General features: G+C 52.2%; 1 protein-coding gene across 1 annotated transcript in view; it reads right to left on the bottom strand.

The window, feature by feature from the left end:
• Positions 1-6,524: 6,524 nt before the first annotated feature.
• Positions 6,525-22,686, bottom strand: part of LOC138580615 (uncharacterized) — a 182,530-nt gene continuing 166,368 nt past the window's right edge. Inside the window, exon 2 of the mRNA XM_069651285.1 lies at positions 6,525-10,133. Coding sequence (XP_069507386.1) covers positions 8,322-9,338 — 1,017 coding nt within the window. The 5' untranslated portion in view covers positions 9,339-10,133 and the 3' untranslated portion in view covers positions 6,525-8,321. The remainder of the gene's footprint in view (positions 10,134-22,686) is intronic.

Raw genomic sequence — 22,686 nt, 5'->3', positions numbered from 1 at the left:
TAAGGTATCTTAAAGCACTCTAAAATGTATACTCAATACAAATCCCACCGCTGTACACCAGTGTTAGGCAGAAACCTGTGCAGTTCCCTTTGGGAACACTGCAAAAGATTTAGGACTACAGGTGTTAGGAGTAAACCCACTTGGTTGCAGTCTGTACCACCCAGATTTATCTGGTAGCTGTGGCCGAGCAGTCAGACTTCCCTCAAGAAGAGTTAGGCAGTATGCAAAGTATACACAATAGGTACTCGGACACAATAGCACAAGCAAACACTGACCAGAGCTTTGGTATCAAAGTATATAATTAGGTTTGTAAAAACACACTGCTTTAAACACTCCAGCACTCTTATTGTAAAACACTCTAAACACTGTTACTATTATAATATATACAACCCTTATTCCTTATCAGACAAGTCTTAGTTAACACCACTTATTTCCAGACAGAGGTGAGCGCTTAACTATAGATGGCACTCCAATAAGTTCATGAAGAAGGGAGGGAAAAAGACAGAATATGGGAAGATACACCACTCTAAGATTTAGAAACACTTTTAGCAAGGCAGAAGAGCAAACCATGGTATTGGAGGCGGGGTCAGCCAAAACCATGGAACTGGAGGCGGGGCCCACCAAAACCATGGTATTGGAGGCGGGGCCAGCCAAAACCATGTTATTGGAGGCAGGGTCAGCCAAAACCATGTAACTGGAGGCGGGCCAGCCAAAACCATGGTATTGGAGGCGGGGCCAGCCAAAACCATGGTATTGGAGGCGGGGCCAGCCAAAACTATGGTATTGGAGGCGGGACCAGCCACAACCAAGGAACACCTTGTATCCATGGTATTGGAGGCGGGGCCAGCTGTATCCATGTAACTGGAGGCGGGGCCCACCAAAACCATGTAACTGGAGGCGGAGCCAGCCAAAACCATGGTGTTGGCGGCGGGGCCAGCAAAAACCATGTAACTGGAGGCGGGGCCAGCCAAAACCATGGCATTGGAGGCAGGGCCAGCCAAAACCATGGTATTGGAGGCGGGGCCAGCTAAAACCATGTAACTGGAGGCAGAGCCAGCCAAAACCATGGAATTGGAGGCGGGGCCAGTCAAAACCATGGTATTGGAGGCGGGGCCAGCCATAACTATGTAACTGGAGGCGGAGGTAGCCAAAACCATGGTATTGGAGGCGGGGCCAGCCAAAACCATGGTATTGGAGACGGGGCCAGCCAAAACCATGGGTTTGGAGGCGGTACCTGCCCAAACCATGTAACTGTAGGCGGGGCCAGCCAAAACCATGGGTTTGGAGGCAGGGCTAGCCAAAACCATGGTATTGGAGGCGGGGCTAACCAAAACCATGGGATTGGAGGCGGGGCAGCCAAAACCATGGTATTGGAGTTGGGGCAGCCAAAACCATGTAACTGGAGGCGGGGCCAGCCAAAACCATGGTATTGGAGGCGGGGCCAGCCAAAACCATGGTATTGGAGGCGGGGCCAGCAGAATCCATGGAACTGGAGGCGGAGACAGCCAAAACGATGGTATTGGAGGCGGGGCCAGACAAAACCATGGTATTGGAGGCGGGGCCAGCTAAAACCATGTAACTGGAGGCAGAGCCAGCCAAAACCATGGAATTGGAGGCGGGGCCAGTCAAAACCATGGTATTGGAGGCGGGGCCAGCCATAACCATGTAACTGGAGGCGGAGCTAGCCAAAACCATGGTATTGGAGGCGGGGCCAGCCAAAACCATGGTATTGGAGGCAGGGCCGGCCAAAACCATGGTGTTGGAGGCGGGGCCAGCCAAAACCATGGCATTGGAGGCAGGGCCAGCTAAAAACATGTAACTGGAGGCAGGGCTAGCCAAAACCATGGTATTGGAGGCGGGGCTAACCAAAACCATGGGATTGGAGGCGGGGCAGCCAAAACCATGGTATTGGAGGTGGGGCAGCCAAAACCATGGTATTGGAGGCGGGGCCAGCCAAAACCATGGTATTGGAGGCGGGGCCAGCAGAATCCATGGAACTGGAGACGGGCCCACCAAAACCATGTAACTGGAGGCAGAGACAGCCAAAATGATGGTATTGGAGGCGAGGCCAGCCAAAACCATGGTATTGGAGGCGGGGCCAGCCAAAACCATGGTATTGGAGGCAGGGCCAGCAGAATCCATGTAACTGGAGGCGGGGCCCACCAAAACCATGTAACTGGAGGCGGAGACAGCCAAAACGATGGTATTGGAGGCGGGGCCAGCCAAAACCATGGTATTGGAGGCGGGGTCAGCGAAAACCATGTGACTGGAGGCTGGGCCAGCCAAAACCATGGTATTGGAGGCGGGGCCGGCCAAAAGCATGTAAATGGAGGCGGGGCCTGCCAAAACCATGGTATTGGAGGCGGGACCAGCCACAACCAAGGAACACCTTGTATCCATGATATTGGAGGCGGGGCCAGCTGTATCCATGGTATTGGAGGCGGGGCCAGCTGTATCCATGAAACTGGAGGCGGGGCCCCCCAAAACCATGTAACTGGAGGCAGAGCCAGCCAAAACCATGGTATTGGAGGCAGGGACAGCCAAAACCATGGTATTGGAGGTGTGGCCAGCCAAAACCATGGTATTGGCGGCGGGGCCAGCAAAAACCATGTAACTGGAGGCGGGGCCAGCCAAAACCATTGTATTGGAGGCGGGGCCAGCCAAAACCATGGGTTTGGATGCGGTACGGGCCCAAACCATGTAACTGTAGGCGGGGCCAGCCAAAACCATGGGTTTGGAGGCAGGGCTAGCCAAAACCATGGTATTGGAGGCGGGGCTAACCAAAACCATGGGATTGGAGGTGGGGCAGCCAAAACCATGTAACTGTAGGCGGGGCCAGTCAAAACCATGGTATTGGAGGCGGGGCCATCCCAAACCATGGTATTGGAGGCGGGGCCAGCAGAATCCATGGAACTGGAGACGGGGCCCACCAAAACCATGTAACTGGAGGCGGAGACAGCCAAAACGATGGTATTGGAGGCGGGCCAGCCAAAACCATGGTATTGGAGGCGGGGCCAGCCAAAACCATGGTGTTGGAGGCGAGGCCAGCAGAATCCATGGAACTGGAGGCGGGGCCCACCAAAACCATGAAACTGAAGGCGGAGACAGCCAAAACGATGGTATTGGAGGCGGGCCAGCCAAAACCATGGTATTGGAGGCGGGGCCAGCCAAAACCATGGTGTTGGAGGCGAGGCCAGCAGAATCCATGGAACTGGAGGCGGGGCCCACCAAAACCATGTAACTGGAGGCGGGGCCAGCCAAAACCATGGTATTGGAGACGGGGCCAGCCAAAACCATGGTATTGGAGGCGGGGCCAGCCAAAACCATGTAAATGGAGGCAGGGCCAGCCAAAACCATGGTATTGGAGGCGGGACCAGCCACAACCAAGGAACACCTTGTACCATGGTATTGGAGGCGGGGCCCGCTGTATCCATGATATTGGAGGTGGGGCCAGCTGTATCCATGTAACTGGAGGCGGGGCCCACCAAAACCATGTAATTGGAGGCGGAGCCAGCCAAAACCATGGTATTGGAGGCGGGGCCAGCCAAAACCATGGTATTGGAGGTGTGGCCAGCCAAAACCATGGTATTGGCAGCGGGGCCAGCAAAAACCATGTAACTGTAGGCAGGGCCAGCCAAAACCATGGGTTTGGAGGCAGGGCTAGCCAAAACCATGGTATTGGAGGCGGGGCCAGCCAAAACCATGGTATTGGAGGTGGGGCAGCCAACTCGAGGCGGGGCCAGCCAAAACCATGGTATTGGAGGCGGGGCCAGCCAAAACCATGGTATTGGAGGCGGGGCCAGCAGAATCCATGGAACTGGAGACGGGCCCACCAAAACCATGTAACTTGAGGCGGAGACAGCCAAAACCATGGTATTGGAGGCGGGGCCAGCCAAAACCATGGTATTGGAGGCGGGGCCAACAAAAACCATGTAAATGGAGGCGGGGCCAGCCAAAACCATGGTATTGGAGGCGGGACCAGCCACAACCAAGGAACACCTTGTATCCATGGTATTGGAGGCAGGGCCAGCTGTATCCATGGTATTGGAGGCAGGGCTAGCTGTATCCATGTAACTGGAGGCGGGGCCCACCAAAACCATGTAACTGGAGGCGGGGCCCGCCAAAACCATGGTATTGGAGGCGGGGCCAGCCAAAACCATGGTATTGGAGGTGTGGCCAGCCAAAACCATGGTATTGGCGGCGGGGCCAGCAAAAACCATGTAACTGGAGGCGGGGCCAGCCAAAACCATGGTATTGGAGGCGGGGCCAGCCAAAACCATGGTATTGGAGGCAGGGCCAGCTAAAACCATGTAACTGGAGGTGGAGCCAGCCAAAACCATGGAATTAGAGGCGGGGCCAGTCAAAACCATGGTATTGGTGGCGGGGCCAGCCATAACCATGTAACTGGAGGCGGAGCTAACCAAAACCATGGTATTGGAGGCGGGGCCAGCCAAAACCATGGTATTGGAGGCGGGGCCAGCCAAAACCATGTAACTGGAGGTGGAGCCAGCCAAAACCATGGAATTAGAGGCGGGGCCAGTCAAAACCATGGTATTGGTGGCGGGGCCAGCCATAACCATGTAACTGGAGGCGGAGCTAGCCAAAACCATGGTATTGGAGGCGGTACCATCCCAAACCATGTAACTGTAGGCAGGGCCAGCCAAAACCATGGGTTTGGAGGCAGGGCTAGCCAAAACCATGGTATTGGAGGCGGGGCTAACCAAAACCATGGGATTGGAGGCGGGGCCAGCCAAAACCATGGTATTGGAGGTGGGGCAGCCAAAACCATGTAACTGGAGGCGGAGCCAGCCAAAACCATGGTATTGGAGGCGGGGCCAGCCAAAACCATGGTATTGGAGGCTGGGCCAGCAGAATCTATGGAACTGGAGACGGGCCCACCAAAACCATGTAACTGGAGGCGGGGCCAGCCAAAACCATGGTATTGGAGGCGGGGCCAGCCAAAACCATGGTATTGGAGGCGGGGCCAGCCAAAACCATGGTATTAGAGGCGGGGCCAGCCAAAACCATGGTATTGGAGGCGGGGCCAGCAGAATCCACGGAACTGGAGGCGGGGCCCACCAAAACCATGTAACTGGAGGCGGAGACAGCCAAAACGATGGTATTGGAGGCAGGGCCAGCCAAAACCATGGTATTGGAGGCGGGGTCAGCCAAAACCATGTAACTGGAGGCGGGGCCTGCCAAAACCATGGCATTGGAGGCGGGGCCAGCCAACACCATGGTATTGGAGGCGGGGCCAGCCAAAACCATGGTATTGGAGGCGGGACCAGCCACAACAAAGGAACACCTTGTATCCATGGTATTGGAGGCGGGGCCAGCTGTACCATGGTATTGGAGGCGGGGCCAGCCAAAACCATGGTAATGGCGGTGGGGCCAGCAAAAACCATGTAACTGGAGGCAGGGCCAGCCAAAACCATGGGATTGGAGGCGGGGCCAGCCAAAACCATGGTATTGGAGGCGGGGCCAGTCAAAACCATGGTATTGGAGGCGGGGCCAGCCAAAACCATGGGTTTGGAGGCGGTACCAGCCCAAACCATGTAACTGTAGGCGGGGCCAGCCAAAACCATGGGTTTGGAGGCAGGGCTTGCCAAAACCATGATATTGGAGGCGGGGCTAACCAAAACCATGGGATTGGAGGTGGGGCAGCCAAAACCATATAACTGTAGGCGGGGCCAGTCAAAACCATGGTATTGGAGGCAGGGCCATCCAAAACCATGGTATTGGAGGCGGGGCCAGCAGAATCCATGGAACTGGAGACGGGGCCCACCAAAACCATGTAACTGGAGGCGGAGACAGCCAAAACTATGGTATTGGAGGCGGGGCCAGCCAAAACCATGGTATGGGAGGCGGGGCCAGCCAAAACCATGGTGTTGGAGGCGGGGCCAGTAGAAACCATGGAACTGGAGGCGGGGCCCACCAAAACCATGTAACTGGAGGTGGAGACAGCCAAAACAATGGTATTGGAGGCGGGGCCAGCCAAAACCATGTAACTGGAGCCGGGGGCAGCCAAAATCATGGTATTGGAGGCGGGGCCAGCCAAAACCATGGTATTGGAGGCGGGGCCAGCCAAAACCATGTAAATGGAGGCAGGGCCAGCCAAAACCATGGTATTGGAGGCGGGACCAGCCACAACCAAGGAACACCTTGTATCCATGGTATTGGAGGCGGGGCCCACTGTATCCATGTTATTGGAGGCGGGGCCAGCTGTATCCATGTAACTGGAGGCGGGGCCCACCAAAACCATGTAACTGGAGGCGGAGCCAGCCAAAACCATGGTATTGGAGGTGGGGCCAGCCAAAACCATGGTATTGGAGGTGTGGCCAGCCAAAACCATGGTATTGGCGACGGGGCCAGCAAAAACCATGTAACTGGAGGCGGGGCCAGCAAAAACCATGGGTTTGGAGGCGGGGCCAGTGTAGGTGTCTTTCCCCGGCTTACTACGTGTAAGAGAAAATAAATAACCAACACAACCCCTGTCGGGGAAGGAGGCACTGAGAATCGGTTGCAAGAGTCCAAAGGATGGTTTATTTCTCCAGCTAGGAAATAACCTAAAAAATGCCCACCCCATTTACATCATCACTCATATATATAGCAATTAAAGTAACTCTAACAAAAAATACTAGATGGACCCGATTGGCCAGGCGGTGTGGTGCTGTAGGTGTGGGTGGCATCTCTTCCTTCTGATTGGCTGAGTGGCTGATGAGATGATGGACGTCAAATATCTTGTGCTCCACGCAGGTCAGGGTCCGGTCACTGTGGTCACTACCTAAACTAATATGTTGCATTCGTAAAACACTAAATAACAAATTATCTAAACATTTTATACTTCTTTTCATATTTCTACACAAATCACACATAGTATTTATTGTCAGTACAATTGTGTCATTTGTAGCTTTAATTGGAGGCCTTGACCTTTATTGTGCATGTAAAAAGAGTCAAGCTGTGTTTCACATATCTCCTAAGTTTGAGACCTATTAGTATAAGTAAAAACATATATTGTGGCAAAGTGCTTAAGGTTAGTAGTGGGTGTGTTGGGTGGGTTTCGCAGCGCAGGAGAGGGTCTGGCACTTGAAAGAAATACCTTACAGGGAGTGCAGGGTCAGGATGGGAATAAATTACTCTAAATGGGGGTGGGTGGCTTGCACGTTTATGGGGACGAACGAGCAAAAAGTGCTTAGCTCATCCAGGTTCACATGCTGGTTCTCATGCTGGCAGTGATCTCAGAGGAAGAAAACTGTGTCATATTGGTTGTTGCAACTTTCTCCAGCTTCAGCGTGAGAATGGGAGCGCAGAGCTTTCCTTCGCAGGGGGAGTGCAAGGGTGGGGGCCAGCCAGCTGCCTGCGCGCCTTGTGTGTGTCTCTGTCCTTGGCTGTTGCGGTGGAAGGGGGAGCTGAGCCTTGCTGTACTATCGCAGTGAGGCCTGTTTACCCAAGATCGAGTCGAAAGGGGGCACAAAAGATGGATGCCCCGTGTCCTGCTCAGTAGTCCCATCTATGTAGCAGTCAACCGTGGTTAACTTTACATAAGGGCAAGGGGCAACCCCACTACTGGAGGCACATGGTCCAAGTCCCGTACTGAGGAGTGTGCGGAGCGAGGGGGCCCCTCGCTCCCATACATTCCGCCCTTTCGTTACATCTAAAGTAACAAACGACTTATCTCGTTCATTCCGTTCTCCCTTCGGTAGCCCTCAGCTTCGGCCACAGCCTCATCCCAAGCAGGTGTACCCTTTATGGGCATCCATGCTTTGCACACACTTCTTAAGCTGTTACCCCTTCTTGCATATTCTTCTGGGGTGACCATTAAGTATATCCCAGCATCCCCATCCAAATCTATCCAAACCTCGTTATACCACAGCAAGTTCTTTGGTTCTTTAATGGTAGTGTGATGTAGATTATCGACCATGTCCCCATACTGCCTATAGATGGCAGTCATTCTATACTGCGGTGTGGTATATTCTCCAGTTTGTACTTGGGCATCTATCATGGTAGCCACCGTTGTCTGTCGGCCCACTGTTACCATCATCATCGCTGAATTAGGCATATTATTTTCACAGCATCTTAGTCCCAGTTGGCACACACAGAATATTAGGAGAAGAAAGTCAATAATGGGAATGAGTATCTTCGCTGCTATGTTCACCCATGATGGTATCCAGCTGAACAGATTGTCAAACCACGTGCTGTTGTCTGTTCCACCTTCCGTTCTCATTCTTTCTCCTAAATTATGCACTGCTGTTATCACGTGTGACAGTGTCCCGTTATCAGCATCTGAAGTTGGTATGAACGTGCAGCACGCCCCCCCAAATTTATTTGCAAACACTGCCGTCCATCGCCGTGATAAGATCTAAGACATATCTGTTTTGCATCGTCATCAGGCGCAGTGCACGGAGCTCTATTTTTATGATGTTGAATCCTTCTTCAGTGTCGTTAGCCATCTGGATGAGCTCCCAGTGTGTTATCTGCAGCCATTTCGCGTTTGTGCTGGCTTGAACACCTGGTGCTAGAAATGATGCAAAAAATCTCTCTGCAGATGAGAAAAGCTTGTACTGCTGTGGGATTTCAGCAAGGAGTTCTGACGATTTGGACGAAATATAATTGGATCTTTTGCTGCGTGACAACTTGGTTCTCAATGTTTCTTCTGACAATAGTTTGTATGCTGGGGGCTCCGTGATTGTCTCATCGGGCGCTGTCAATGGTTCAGCCGATTGCCCTGCTGCCGATATGTCAGCCGATTGGCCTGCTTTCGAACCGTCAGCCGAAGGCATTGATGTAAACTGAACGTGGCTCTCTGGTATCACCATTAGTGCTGAGTGAATTGTGGCTAGGGCACAAGTTCCTCTCCAGGATGCTGGGAGATCCAGGTAAGCTTGTTTGCCACAGATCCAGTATATGTCCATTAATGCGGCAGTGCCTTTTTTCATATATGGTATTATTAAAGTCTTATTGCACTGCTGCACGTTTCCCATATTCACCTTCCCTTCTCCATGGAAGCAAAGTTCGTGCGGTATTTCCTTTTGAATCTTTATGGGTCTCTCCAGTGGTGTGACCCATGTCAGCTTGGTGATATGCTGTGACCAGATGGGGATGCACGTTTGTTTTGCCCACTCATATGTTTCGTCTGGCAGCCCTCGAAGCCCCTCAGCTTTGCATTCAATCGTTTCATCATGCCACTTGGTGTCTGCATACCTTGTCCCTTTTATGATGAAAAATGGCTCTTGGAGGCAAATTACTCCTTGTCGTCTGCTGGTGCATGTTTGTTCGTTTTCCAATTTTTCCATGGTGACTGTGTGTGCCTGAAATGTCTTTTTTATTCTACACAGCATCAGATGAATCAAACATTGGGCCTCATACAAGGGTACTCACTGTGGAATTAACATTTTTGGGGTTCCAGTTGCATGAGGAATAAGTGAGCACACGTAGCAACTTTCATCACTTGCTTGCTTTGCTGTGGTGCTAATGTCTGAATACCATTTATTTGATTGGTCAGGGTGTCGGGGGTCCTCCATTTCATCTAACCCCAGGTTATGATAAATATCATATCTGTTTTTTCCCGCCCCCCTTTTTCTCCTCTCTCTTTTGTTTTTTAATTGGGTACCAACTCGTTGATATTGCAGCGGGAATATTCTGGACCATGCATCATCAATGTTGTTGTAGTGGTTTCTGGTGCCGTGTGTGTGTGCATGCTTGTATTTCTGGAGTTAGACAACCAATAGTAACCGCCATTTACATCCCATCCAGGCTCTATTTCCTTGGCCATAGTATTACTCAACAATGGGATAGCAGTTTTGTTTACATGCAATTGGTTATAGGGTGGCGTTGCATTTATACTATTCGATTCAATGTTATAAGTGTCCTTCCAAATGGTTGTTACTCCAGTCCATATTAGTTTAGACTCTGGTTTTATCATGTTAGCCCCGCTCCCCCCTTTGTTAATTTCCTTTGCCACAAATAAAGCAACGTTATACCAAATAAAATAAAACATCATTATTGCAAATAGTATGGCAGCATATTTTATAACGCATTCCACATTGCTCAATCTACTGGCCCTAGTGGCATCCCTATTTCTATCTAACATTTCAGCCTGCTCAGCCGTTTCATCGCATTGGCTCATGTTGAACCTATTTGGGCGAGACAAATTTGTTAAGTCATCATGAAAAGAAACATATTTGCAATTGTTCATTCTTTTTCATCTTTTTGCTTAGTTAGGCATTTAACAATTTCTTTCCATTTATCATACAACAATGAGGAAAAATAGGAGAAATAACACAATTCATATGAGAGTAAGAGAGAAAAAAAGGGAGAGAGAGAGACAAACAGAATATATTAAAAAAAAACATTTTGCTTTTCTACTATACTTTTCCTCTATTAGTTGCAGTTTTCGTCATGTCAGACTGTGTTAGCAATGCCATCCACACAGTCTGTTTCATTTTGGGGGAGTGCGACACTGCACGCCCTTCTCACGTCCGAGAGGTGCACCCAGTATTTCAGTCCCTTCACTTTAACTGCAGTTTTTGTGCTGTACACCATGTGTATGGACCATGAAATCTTGGTGAATTCCACCTTCTTACAAAGCTTCTAACATAGATGTGTTCCCCTGGCATTAATGGCCCCTCCGGGCTATCTGCTGCTGGCATGGATGTGTCTGTTGCTACATCTTCAGTAAATGGCGGAGCAATTTGTTTTGCTCTGCTGCGTACTGCGCGCGTTAGCTGTGCTAGGCATTCCTTAAACTCTGCCCCCAGCACTGTGGCTGCCCTGTGTGCATCCGTCGCCCTCCTAACAGGAGAGGGCGGCGTGTGCATTCTTCTCCCCGTCACGATTTTGTGGGGGTTCAAATGGTGATCCTTGCATGGTTGATTTCTGAGTTGGAACAGTGCTAGGGGCAGACAATATATCCAATTTTTTTTCAACGTGCTGCATAATTTTGGTAAATTGCTTTTGAGCAGCCCGTTGATCCTCTCCACAACTCCTTTGGCCATTGGATGATAAATCGAACATAGTTTATGTTTCACCCCAAGAAGGGAGGTTACTTCTTTGAAAAGATCATTCACAAAGTGCGTGCCGTTGTCTGAACGGATCACGTCACAGATTCCCCACCGCGAGAATACTTCTCGCACAAGGAACTTGGCAGCACATTTTGCATCAGGATGGGGGCAGGGGCCCGCTTCCACCCACCGTGAAAAAGGGCATACCACCACAATCAAGTATCTCGCTCCATTACATCTTTCTCCCATATCGGCATAGTCGATATGTAGTTCTCTGAATGGACCTGTAGGGCGTGGCAAAGTGCCACGCAGAGTTCGTAATGTCATTCCTGAATTGTAAGTTTGGCATGTAGTACATTCAATCACAAATTTAGACAAGTATTCGTGCAGATTGGGAACAAACCAATCCTCCTGAATATCTGAGGCGATGTGTTGTTTTGCAACGTGAGCTGGGAAGTGCAGTTGTTGGAACGCTACTTCTAATAATTCTACAGGCATCACTACCTTGCCTGTCGTTTCCTGTCTCCAAATGAGATCTGTGGCTGATTGTTTACACCCTCGTTTGTCCCACAACTCCTGCTCTTCCGGTGGGGCCCTTCTCTGGAGTTCTATCAATTGTGCTATGGGCGTGTTACTGTATGCTTCTGCTGGTTGTTCTGCTGTGGCTGTTTTTACAAAGTACTCTGATGTTGGTGTCTTATTGAAATACGAGGCTTCCTTCGCTGCTGTGTCGGCTGCCGTGTTCCCCAATGAGACAGCGTCTGTGTTATTTGTATGGGCTTGGCATTTAATCACTGCCACTACCGATGGCTCTGCTAAAGCTTCTATTAGTTCATTTAGCAACGTGGGATGTTGTACGAGGGACCCGTCTGCTCTTCTGAACCCTCTCCTTCGCCAACGTGATAGCCCTGAGTGAACTGTGGTGGTGGCGTAAGCTGAGTCTGAATATATTGTTACTGCACAATCATTGGCTGTGTGTAACGTGCTGATTAGTGCAGTCAGTTCGGCTGCTTGTGCAGAGTAGTGTGGGGGGAGGCGCTTTTGAACAATCACTTCGTATGTGTCTTCCACATGTTTCTCTCCTGTCTCTGAGTTTATGGATGCTGACCCGTCTATGAAATAGATTTCTCCTTCTGTAAGGGCATTTTCTCTTGCTTTGCGAATGTCATCTTCCTCTCCCTCATACGTGCTACAATCGTGTTCCTGTAAATCTTCAGTTGTGCATGGCTCTGAAATGAATGTGGCTGGGTTCACTGTCTTGCATCTGACAACGTGTACATTTGGACTGGATATTATTATTTCATAAGCATATGCCCTCTGTTTTGTGAGAGTAGATTTTGATCTTTCCAGGATAGCAAATAATGAGTGTTCCACATATAGCGTCACTGAACATCCCATTATGATCGTGGCACTTTTCTCAATGGCAAAGGCCGCTGCAGCGAGGGCCTGTTCGCAAGCGAAATGTCCCTGCATTACTGTGTCTAATATTCCACTGTAGTATGCTAATGGTTTGTGGCCTAGCGATGTCTTTTGTGTCAATACTGCTGTCATCAATGTTCCATTGCTGTGTGAAAACAGGAAAAATTCCCTTTCATAATCTGGATTTGCAAGGACTGGGGCGTCTGCAATAAGGTCTTTTAATCGGGAGAATTGGGCAATTGTCTCATGTGTCCATTTTATTGGGGCCCTGTTCTTCTGTGCTTCCTTCAGTGCTTGTAGCATTGGCCGTGTGTATGATGCATAATCGAGGATCCATGCTCGGCAATAGTTACATATGCCAAGAAATTTCTGCATGTCCTTCACTGTTTTTGGTATGATAATGTGTCGAATGGCCGCTGCTCTGTCTGGTAGTATTCTTTTCCCATCTTTAGATATTTGCTGGCCGAGATATACAACGTCTGCAAGGCAGTATTGTAACTTTCCTTTGTCCACTTTGTATCCCTTGGCAGCCAATACATTAAGCAGTGTTATCGAGTCTTCTCTACACTCTTCTTTTGTTTTGCTGCAGACGAGTAAATCGTCTACGTACTGTATAATGGTGCTCCCTACATCTATGTTGCCGATGTCTTCTCGTAGTACCCTGTTAAAAATGCTTGGGCTCTCGCAATACCCCTGTGGGAGTCTGCGGTGTTAATATCTGCTGTTTCCTAATGTAAAGGCTGTAAGGTACTGCGATTCTGGTGCAAGTGGCACAGAGAAAAAGGCATTTTTCAAATCAATGACAGTGAAGCAAGTTGCCTCTTTTGGTATACTGCACAATATTGATGCCGGGTTAGGCACTAATGGAAACTCTTTTTGGATGACGTCATTGAGTGGGTGGAGATCCTGGACCATTCTCCACGCCCCTCCTTTCACTTTTTTAATCAGAAAAATTGCTGTGTTGCATGGGGAAGTTGATGGCACTAAGATACCTTGGCTTAGGAGTGCATTCACTGTTTCTCTAATACCTTCCTCTGCTTCTTTGGATATTGGGTATTGTTTCACTCTGGGTGGGAGGGCACCTGGTTTCAGTTTTATCTTTATGGGAGTCACCTCATGCAACAATCCCACATCGTGTGGCCCTGTAGTCCAAATTTCAGGTGCTACCCTGGCCATGTCTTCGTCAAATATTGTCAGTGGGGCCTTTATGTTAGCCATGAGTGGGTTGTGTATTTCTCTGTATTGGATCATAATGTCACATGGTATGCTTATTTCCATTATTATTTCTCCATCCCCCTTGTAATCGGTAAACAATTCTTCATCAGTTATATCTTTTAGCATTATGTTCGGCTCTATGCATAGTACACTTCTCCCTCGCGTCCCTGCGCATCCAGGCCTATGACCACAATGCGTCTGTTGGAAACTTGAACTGCCTCAATGTCTATAGATATAATTGTGCCTGCCACTACATCTGTTGGTGTGATTGGGCGGAATATGAAGTCTGATGGTATTCTCCACTCTTTTTGTGTTATTTCAGGCACTACTCGGGCTAATACCTGTATTCCATAGACGAACATGTCCATGTCAATGGGGATCCCTCTTACTGCAACTTCCTTTGTAATCGTGCTTATTATCAGGGGTGCTCGTACTGGGCATACCCCTGGCGTCGAGCACACTATCCCTCTTTCAGTAAAACTATGGTCATGTTTAACTTACTGAGCAAGTCTCGTCCCATTAAATTGATTGGCGCATCTTCGTAATACAATAAGGGTGCGCGCACTGTTTTTCCCCCTACTGTTACATCAAGATCTTTTGTGTAAGGAACTTTTAAAATAGCCCCAGAGAACCCCTGCGTTTCCAAATTTCTTCCTGAGAGCTGAAACCGCCCTTCTGTGAGACATGATCTTTCTGCTCCAGAGTCTACCATAAAGATAAACTGCTTGTTTCCTATCTCTGCCGCCACTAGTGGTTCCTCATTTCCACTTTGTGTGGTGGATAGGACTGGACACGCATGTACTCCCTGTGGGCTGTCCTAGTCTTGGTATTTTTGCTGACCTGGCACTGAAAAAACGTTGTCACCTACGACTGTTATGCCACGGAATGGTGCAAGGGCACCGTTTGCAGCCGCTGCAAAAGGGTTATTGTTTATGTTCCCTACTGAGTTTTGTCTTGCCATGGGCTGTAGTGCGTTTTGCTGTTGTGGCTGCTGCTGTTGCTGCTGTTGTGGGGCTGGCTGTCTTTGTTGCATTTGGGGGTCATAGCAGTACTGATCTTGTTGTCCCCCCCTCCCCATTGGAGCTCCACAAGGGCCACCTGGGTGTGGCAGCCCCACCCCTGTTCATTGTTCATGGGCTGCTGCTGCCCCTGAAAATACCCTGATGGCCGTATTCTACAATCTCGTGAATAACGTCCCCACCTTCCACAATTCCAACATGACCCCTGTTGTCCTCCTCTTGGTCCTTGCCCACCATACCCTCTGTTTCCCATTCCTCCGTATCCTCCCCTCTGCCCACGGTACCCACCTCTTCCTTGGGCCGGCCTGTTCTGCCACTGTGATCCTTGGCATGGCTATTCCTCTCCGTTCCACTGTCCTTGGTCCTCTCCAACACACTGCGCTGCTATCCCAAAGGGCCTTCCCCCGCGTTTTCCTCTCCTTCGTTTACTCTGTCTGCGGTTACACTGGCAGTAATGGCAGCGACATTCACTCATTTTGTCTGCACTAGTTTTGCTTCGTCGGCCAGCCTCTTTTGTGTGACCTCTTTTTCCTTCTCTGTGATCCTCCTCCAATGGTGTACAATTATGCTCTGAATTTCAGGCCACCCTTTGGCTTCGATCCCAGCTATTTTGTCCAAGGCCTTCTGCACCTCTTTCGGCAACCTCTTTTTAATGATAAAATAAAATAAGGCTGTTGATTGATTCCATGCCGTGCCAGTTTCACTTCTCCATAAGTCTTGCACTCGCAAAATGAATTGCGCAGGATCCTCGCTCTCCTCCATCGTGCACTGCATCACTGCATGTAAGCCTGGAACGTCTGGAAATGCACGCCGCAATGCATCCCACACTTGTGCTCGAAAATTGTTGAATGGTGATCCATCGTGGCGATCACAGCTCATTGTTAATCCTGGGAACCCTGCCCTTTCCCAGATTGTGTCTGCTTGGTCCCTGATTGCTGATACTAATAAGCTTTTCACATCACCTATAGCTAACGGCACGCCTGCCGTGTTCTTCTCAAATACATGTATCCACTTACCTGCTCCTCCCGTCAGCGGGGGGAGGAGTTTTAACAGGTTGTTTTTGTCCATTTGGGCCCACGGGATATAGTTTGGCCTACCTGCTCCTTTATGTATTAGTGGCATTTGTAGTTTCTGTTTCTTTCCTGTTTTGCTTGTTCTCTCTTTTTTTCGTTTTACTTACCAGTATGTTCCCTGTCCTCCCTGTTCGTTGTCTTAATCTACCCTGCCATAATGTTGGTGATAGTGTGTCTGGGTAACGGCAGTTTGGCAGTGAGGAACCCTCTGCGGCAGCTGCCTCTTCGTATTCATCTAAATCATCCCATACTTCTTCTATTTCTGACTCTGGCTCATTATTATCCTCCCAGTTTTCCTTGGATTCACTTCCTTGTCTTTCACCCTGATCTCCACTTTGTTGACTCTCTGGTGTATCTGGGCGTATAATTCTCACTGGCTTGTTATTCAATTGGAACAGGAACTGTCCTGACTGCCACTCTTGTTCTTGTCTTTGCTGTGATGACGGCCCTTGTGATGCTATAGATTGCCCTGATACTGAGACTGCTGGGGTTGCATTGCTTACTGCCCCTATCAGGGTTTGTGTTCTGCCAGTGACAGCGGGGGTACCTCCCCTCCCCCTGGCAGCATTTGCCCTTTGTCGCATAGAGCTCTTAACTGTGTTATTTCCATTTGTGCGTGTGCTAGCTGGCGATTTAAATCACCTGTTAAACGTGCTAAGTTCACAGGAGGTGCGCTCGTGGGGCCGTACAGGCCTCCTTTGTCATATGGTGGGGGTTCAGGGGCTGTTGCCCCGCACGAAGCAGTGGGGGTGGGTGGTATATACATGGGCTCACTAAACCCTGCTGCTGGCCTGGTCATTAAGGGATAGATTTTTGTTACTTCGTTCTCGGTTGTAGTTGTTGAGCACTCCCCTTTTGGTGTCCCGCTTACTTCTTCGGGTATTTTCTGCTTTTCTATCATTCGGCTTGTACCTACCTCTGCCGTGGGGGTAACTTCCTCGAACATTCGCCATAAATCTAACACCTCTCTCCGGTTCTGTAACTGTTCCCCTTTGTATCGTGCTAGCAAATGTGTTGATACTAAGTCCAACACTCTTTTGTCGAATGACCCTCCTTCTGGCCAAATTGGTATAACCCCATCTCCTTTTATCTCAGTGATCCACTGATCGTGATACTTCTGTATCCTGTCGCTATATAGTGGAAGGTGCTGGCAAATATGTGCCAGCGGCGTTACTCCCCCCATGGCAATGCTTCTTTTCCTTCCTTGTGTGTTCTGGTACCCTTGAGTCCCTTCTCTACTCTCACTTGGTATGTCAGTTACAATATGGAACAAGTTACTTACCTGTAACTGTTGTTCTCCAGCATGGGTCTGGCATGGATTCACATGCTCATGAATATTCCCCGTCGTCAGGCTGGGAATCCTCGGTAAAGAAAAAACCAGTATCAGTTTCGTTTCTGATCTGTCTTTCGTAGCAATAACCAATCACTGGTCTCTGCGTCATACTGACCACAGCCAATGACTGCCCTCTACCTAAGCACCGCCTCTGGCAGCCATCTTCAGATTTGGAAGCACGTGAAGTGGCAGTATGACCAAGTGAAGAGCCGCAGAGGGGTAGGCGGGAGGGTTCGCATGTGAATCCATGCCAGACCCATGCTGGAGAACAACAGTTACAGGTAAGTAACTTGTTCCTTCTCCAGCATGGGGTCTGGCATGGATTCACATGCTCATGAATAAAGAATACATAGCAGTACACACATGCACAACCACGGGAGGTGGCAAAGGCTCAACATTAAGCAGTACATCAAACTCAACATTAAGCATCTTACCTCCTCACCAGGCTCACCTCAGGCGAACAGTTTGCGCAGCACTGCTTGGCCGACCCTGGACTCCTCCCTGGAATCCCGATCGACGCAGTAGAATTTCGTGAAGGTGTGCGTCGACCTCCACGTAGCAGCCCTGCATATGTCCAGCAGGGGCACACCAAAAAGGAACGCCGCGGTAGCTGCGATCGCTCTGGTGGAATGGGCTCTCGGACGGCCAGGCAGCGGTCGGTTTGCCAACCGATGACAGTACATGATACAGCCGGAGAGCCATCTGGAAATGGAAGCCTTCGAGAGAGCCTTCCCCTGATTGACAGGTCCAAAGTTCAAAAAGAGTTGTGACGTCTTCCGAAAACACTTCGTGCGGTCCACGTAGAACTTCAGCGCTCTAGCCACATCCAGCGAGTGCAAAGTCCTCTCAGCCGGCGACGAAGGCGACGGGAAGAACACAGGCAACACCAAGGGTTCGTTGAGATGGAAGTCCGACGGTACCTTGGGCATGAAGGAGGGGTGCGTCCTGAGCACTACCCTTGTGTCGTGAAAAGTCAAGTACGGGGCCTTGCATGAAAGGGCCTGGATCTCTCCCACCCGTCGTGCGGAGGTGATGGCCACAAGAAACGCTGTTTTCCACGACAGAAACTTCAACGGGGCCGAGTGCAGAGGCTCGAACGGAGGTCCCATGAGCTTGGTCAGCACCACGTTGAGCTCCCACGCCGGGGCCGGAGCCTTCACCGGCGGGAACGATCTGAACAGTCCCTTCATGAACTCTTTCACCAGACGATGAGACCACAAGGACGTCCGGCCCGTGGTTCTGGTGTATCGGGAGATCGCAGCAAGATGAATCTTGATGGACGCGTGTGCCAGTCCAGCTTTGGCCAGCGTCAGCAGGTACGGCAGTACCTGGGGAGCCGTAATCCGTAGAGGGTTAATCTTCTGTGCGTGGCACCAGACAGAGAACCTCTTCCATGTGTGTCCGTAGCATTTAAGAGTCGAGGACGCCCTGGCCTTTGCAAGAACCTCTCTGCAGTCGGCCGGTATGTCGTATCCTCCAAACTCTAGCGCTGCAGGAGCCAGGCCTGCAAGTTCAGCGATTTCGGGTCGTGGTGGAGGATGGCACCTCCTTCCCTGGAGAGTAGATCCGCGTCCACCGGCAGCTTGATTGGCGGGGACGCTGACAAGTCCAGAAGGTCCGGGAACCATATCTGCCTCGGCCACGCAGGTGCGACGAGGATCATCCTGCACCGTGACCTCTTGAGCTGGTTGACGAGCCGGATTAGCAGTGGCAAAGGAGGGAACGCGTAGAGGAACAGGCCCTCCCAGGGGAACGAGAAAGCATCGCCCATGCTCCTCGCCTGGGGAAACCTGCTGGCGAACCTCCGGCACTTGGAGTTCGTCGCCGTCGCGAACAGGTCGATCTGGGGTGTGCCCCACCGTCGGAAGAGGCGATCCACTAGATCCTGCCGTAGTTCCCACTCGTGGCACGAGCGCAGCACCCTGCTGAGTGAGTCGGCGATGGTGTTTTTTATCCCTGCCAGATGAAACAGCACCAGAAACATCCTTTGGGCGACGGCCCAATGCCACAGGTCCTGCGCCTCCTTGGACAGCGCTGGGGACCTGGTTCCGCCCTGTTTCCTGATGTAAAACATGGTTGTGGTGTTGTCGGTGAAGATCCTCACCACCTTGCCCTTGAGGGACGGGAGGAAGGACCTGAGGGCCCAGAACACTGCACGGAGCTCCAGGACGTTGATATGGAGGGACTTCTCCGTCGGGAGCCAAAGGCCTCTCGCGTGCAGATTTTCGGTGTGCGCTCCCCACCCTTCCAGGGAGGCATCCGGGGTCACTGTCTCCTGGTGGTCTGGGGTCTGGAAGTCCATGCCCGCCGTCAGATGCGCGCGGTTGCCCCACCACCGGACCGCTCGGCGGAAACTCTCGTCGAGTGTGATCCTCTCCTCGAAGCTGCCCGTCGTTTGGATCCAGCGCGCGTCCAGGAACTCCTGCAACGGGCGCATCCGGAGCCTGCACATGGGAATGAGGTAGATGCAGGAAGACATCATTCCGAGGAGGGACTTGATGGACCTCACCTTGGCCGCGTCGGAAACCAACATCCGCTGTACCTTGCCCAGGATGGACCTGGTCCTTTCCTCCGACGGGGAGGCCAGAAGGGACACTGTGTCGAGCTTCGCTCCCAGAAACAGTGGGTTTTGCGCGGGTACCAGGTGGGACTTGGCGTAGTTCACTGAGAATCCCAGGTCCGTGAGAAGTTGGACGGTCCTTGCCGTGTGCTCCACGGCGAGCTCCTTCGTCTTGGCTCGGATGAGCCAGTCGTCCAGGTAGGGGTAGACGTGGATCCCCTCGCGGCGCAGCTGCGCCGCCACCGGTGCAAGGCACTTGGTGAATACCCTGGGTGCCGACCGTAGTCCGAAGGGGAGGGCTTTGAACTGGTAGTGACGCCCTTGGACCACAAACCTGAGGAATTTTCGGTGCCCCTTTAGGATGGGAATATGGAAGTAGGCATCCTCCAAATCCAACGACGACAGGAAGTCTCCTTCCTCCAGCTGACCCAGGACGTGCTGGAGTGTGACCATCCGGAACTTCTGCGCCTTGATGAACTTGTTCAGACGTCGCAGGTCTAGGATGGGGCGCCATCCTCCCGTCTTCTTCTTCACGAGGAAGTATCTCGAGTAAACTCCGGAGCCCTGAAGCCTCTTTGGGACGAGTTCGATGGCGCCCTTCCTGAGCATCGCCTTTACCTCCAGGAGAAGCTGAGGGACGTGAAGCTCTTTCCTGGCCACGGGGGGACGCGCGGGCACCTTCTTTGAAACTCGAGCGTGTGGCCCCGGGCTAAGGCGTCCAGCACCCAACGGTCGGTGGAGATGGACTCCCACACGCTGACGAAGCTCGCTAGCCGGCCTCCCACCGGGGTGCTTCGGTGGGGGCCGGACCCCACGGCCGGTTCAATCCTGTTTCGACGAGGCTTTGCCTCCTTGACCTCCTTGGCGACGACGGCGGGGTCCGCCAGACTTGCCTCGTCCTCTGTAGGCCTCCTGAGACGACGAGCGGGCCGCTTGACGGTAGGTGGAGAAACCGCCGCCGGAACCTTTGGAGGCGCCCTTGCCTCCGCTGCTCCGAAAGGGCGTCCGTCGTTGCTGCAGAACCCCAAGGGCCCGGGCCGTCTCAGTGTCCGCTTTAATGGCCTGAAGGGAATCGTCCACTGTTTTCCCAAACAGGTTGTTCCCATCGAACAGCATGTCCAGGACTCTGGTCTGTACGTCTTGACAGAAGTCCGTAGCCTTGAGCCATCCACGCCGCCTAAGGCACACGCCGTTGCCCAACTGGCGAAACCCAGTGTCGGCGATGTCCGTCACAATAGTGATGGCGTGGTCCGACGCCACCTCACCTTCCTGTAGGATCTCTAGGGCATCCGCCCTCTTGTCGTCCGGTAGGAAGTCCAGCAGGGGAGCCAGTTTGTACCATAGCTCCCTGTCGTAGCGGGCCACGATAGCCAAGGCGTTGGCCGCTTTAATCGTCGTCGCTGCAGACGAGATGACCCTGCGTCCCATAGCGTCCAATTTCTTTCCCTCGCCGTCCGGTGGGGAAGTCGATGTGGAGGCCGCACCCCCCCCGCTTTCTTCCTGGCCGCCGCGGAGACGACGGAGTCCGGGGTAGGCTGCGCCCGGAGGCACAGGGGGGCCGCGTCCGGGACCCGGTACTTCTTCTCGTACCGGTCTCTTCTAGCTGGCATCGTGGAAGGGTTCTTGAGGAGGGCGAGGCCCTCATCCCAAATGTCGTCCAGTAGAGGCACCGCAAGGACAGTCTTCCTCTTGGCCTCGCGCCGTTGATAAAGGAATCCTTCCTTTTTCTTCTCCTCAGGGCAGAGTTGGAAAAGCTCGGCTGCCCTGGCGATCATGGAGTGGAACGATCCAATCTCGTCGGGTGGAGAAGCCCTTGTGGGAGGTGACGATGGTAGATCCTCGTCGTATACCTCGTCGTCCGTACCCGTCGCTGCCGTGTCAGTCCCCGTATCATCCCCTCGGGTGGACGGGGAGGAGGGCTGGACGGGGCGCGACGGCTGAAAAGGAGGTGGAGGGTGAATCCTTCTTTTCTTGGGCGGGGGAACACCAGAAGGTCCCGGATCCCCCGACGGGAGAGGTTCCTCCGTCGGCAACGGTAGTCTCGTCCTTATCTCTGAACATAAGGACTGTATAGCCAACAAAATGGCCGCTGAGTTGTCTTGCGGCGCTGGCAGAGGGGAATCCGACGGGCGATCAGGGGCCCCGTCGGCACCCTCGACGATGTCGTCGTCGCCTGCGTCGGGATCCATCCCGACGGGCCGGTCTTCTTCCACGCCAAGGCCGTGGCTTAAGACCTCAATCAGCTCCTCCTCCGAGGTTGAGGCCGAATCTACGATGACGCCCTGCCCCCCCTTTTTCTTCCCTGCCGGGGATTTCACGGGAGTCCTATCGATGGGCACAAAAGAGGACTCCCTCCGAGGTGGCAGGGAGACTCTGAGCCCCGAGGTCGCCACCACTGGTGTAGCCTCCACAGGCTGAGCCAGGGCCGCCGCGACAGTATCGATAGAGGGCTTGGCCGGATGGATTAAGGCCTTCACCACCTTAGGTGTGCTCACCGCCTTATCCTTGAGGGGGGGACACTGCCTCGCTCCCCCTCCGATGGGGCCTTCGAGCTCGACCGGGGCCTCTCCAGGAGTTTCGCCGGGTGCTCGCCCTTCCTCTTACCCGACCCAGAGCGTTGGCTCGTGGCTGAAGGTGCCGGGGAGGGTGCGCCCTGCCTGGCGCCTGTAGAGCCCGACCGTTCGGCGCTCCCGGTGCCAGCGGACTCGCGGTGCTTGGCCTTGTGTTGGACCCCCGTCGCCGGGGCGTCCTCAAAGGTCTTAGAAGACCGCTCGGATTTCTTCCTCTTCTTCTCGCCTGACGGGCTCTTCCCTTCCAGCCAGTTGGCGAGACGTTGATGGCGGTCCTTCATGGTCCGCTCCGACATGTTGCCGCAAAACGCACAGTCCTTCTCCACGTGCGTCTTGTCCTCATGTAAGCAGTAGAGACAAAAGGAGTGTTCGTCCTCCTTAAAGACGTTCTGCAGCTGGCATCCAGGGCAGATCCTGAACAGCTTTCCGGGCGTCGAGCTTCCCTTCTCCTGGGCCATGTCCGGGCCTGAGAAACTTCTGGAGTCCTCCAAAAGCGT

Source organism: Ambystoma mexicanum, chromosome 3p (genome assembly GCF_040938575.1).
Source record: "Ambystoma mexicanum isolate Mex_15411 chromosome 3p, UKY_AmexF1_1, whole genome shotgun sequence".
Classification (NCBI taxonomy): domain Eukaryota; kingdom Metazoa; phylum Chordata; class Amphibia; order Caudata; family Ambystomatidae; genus Ambystoma; species Ambystoma mexicanum.
This window is presented reverse-complemented; position numbering and strand designations above follow the sequence as displayed.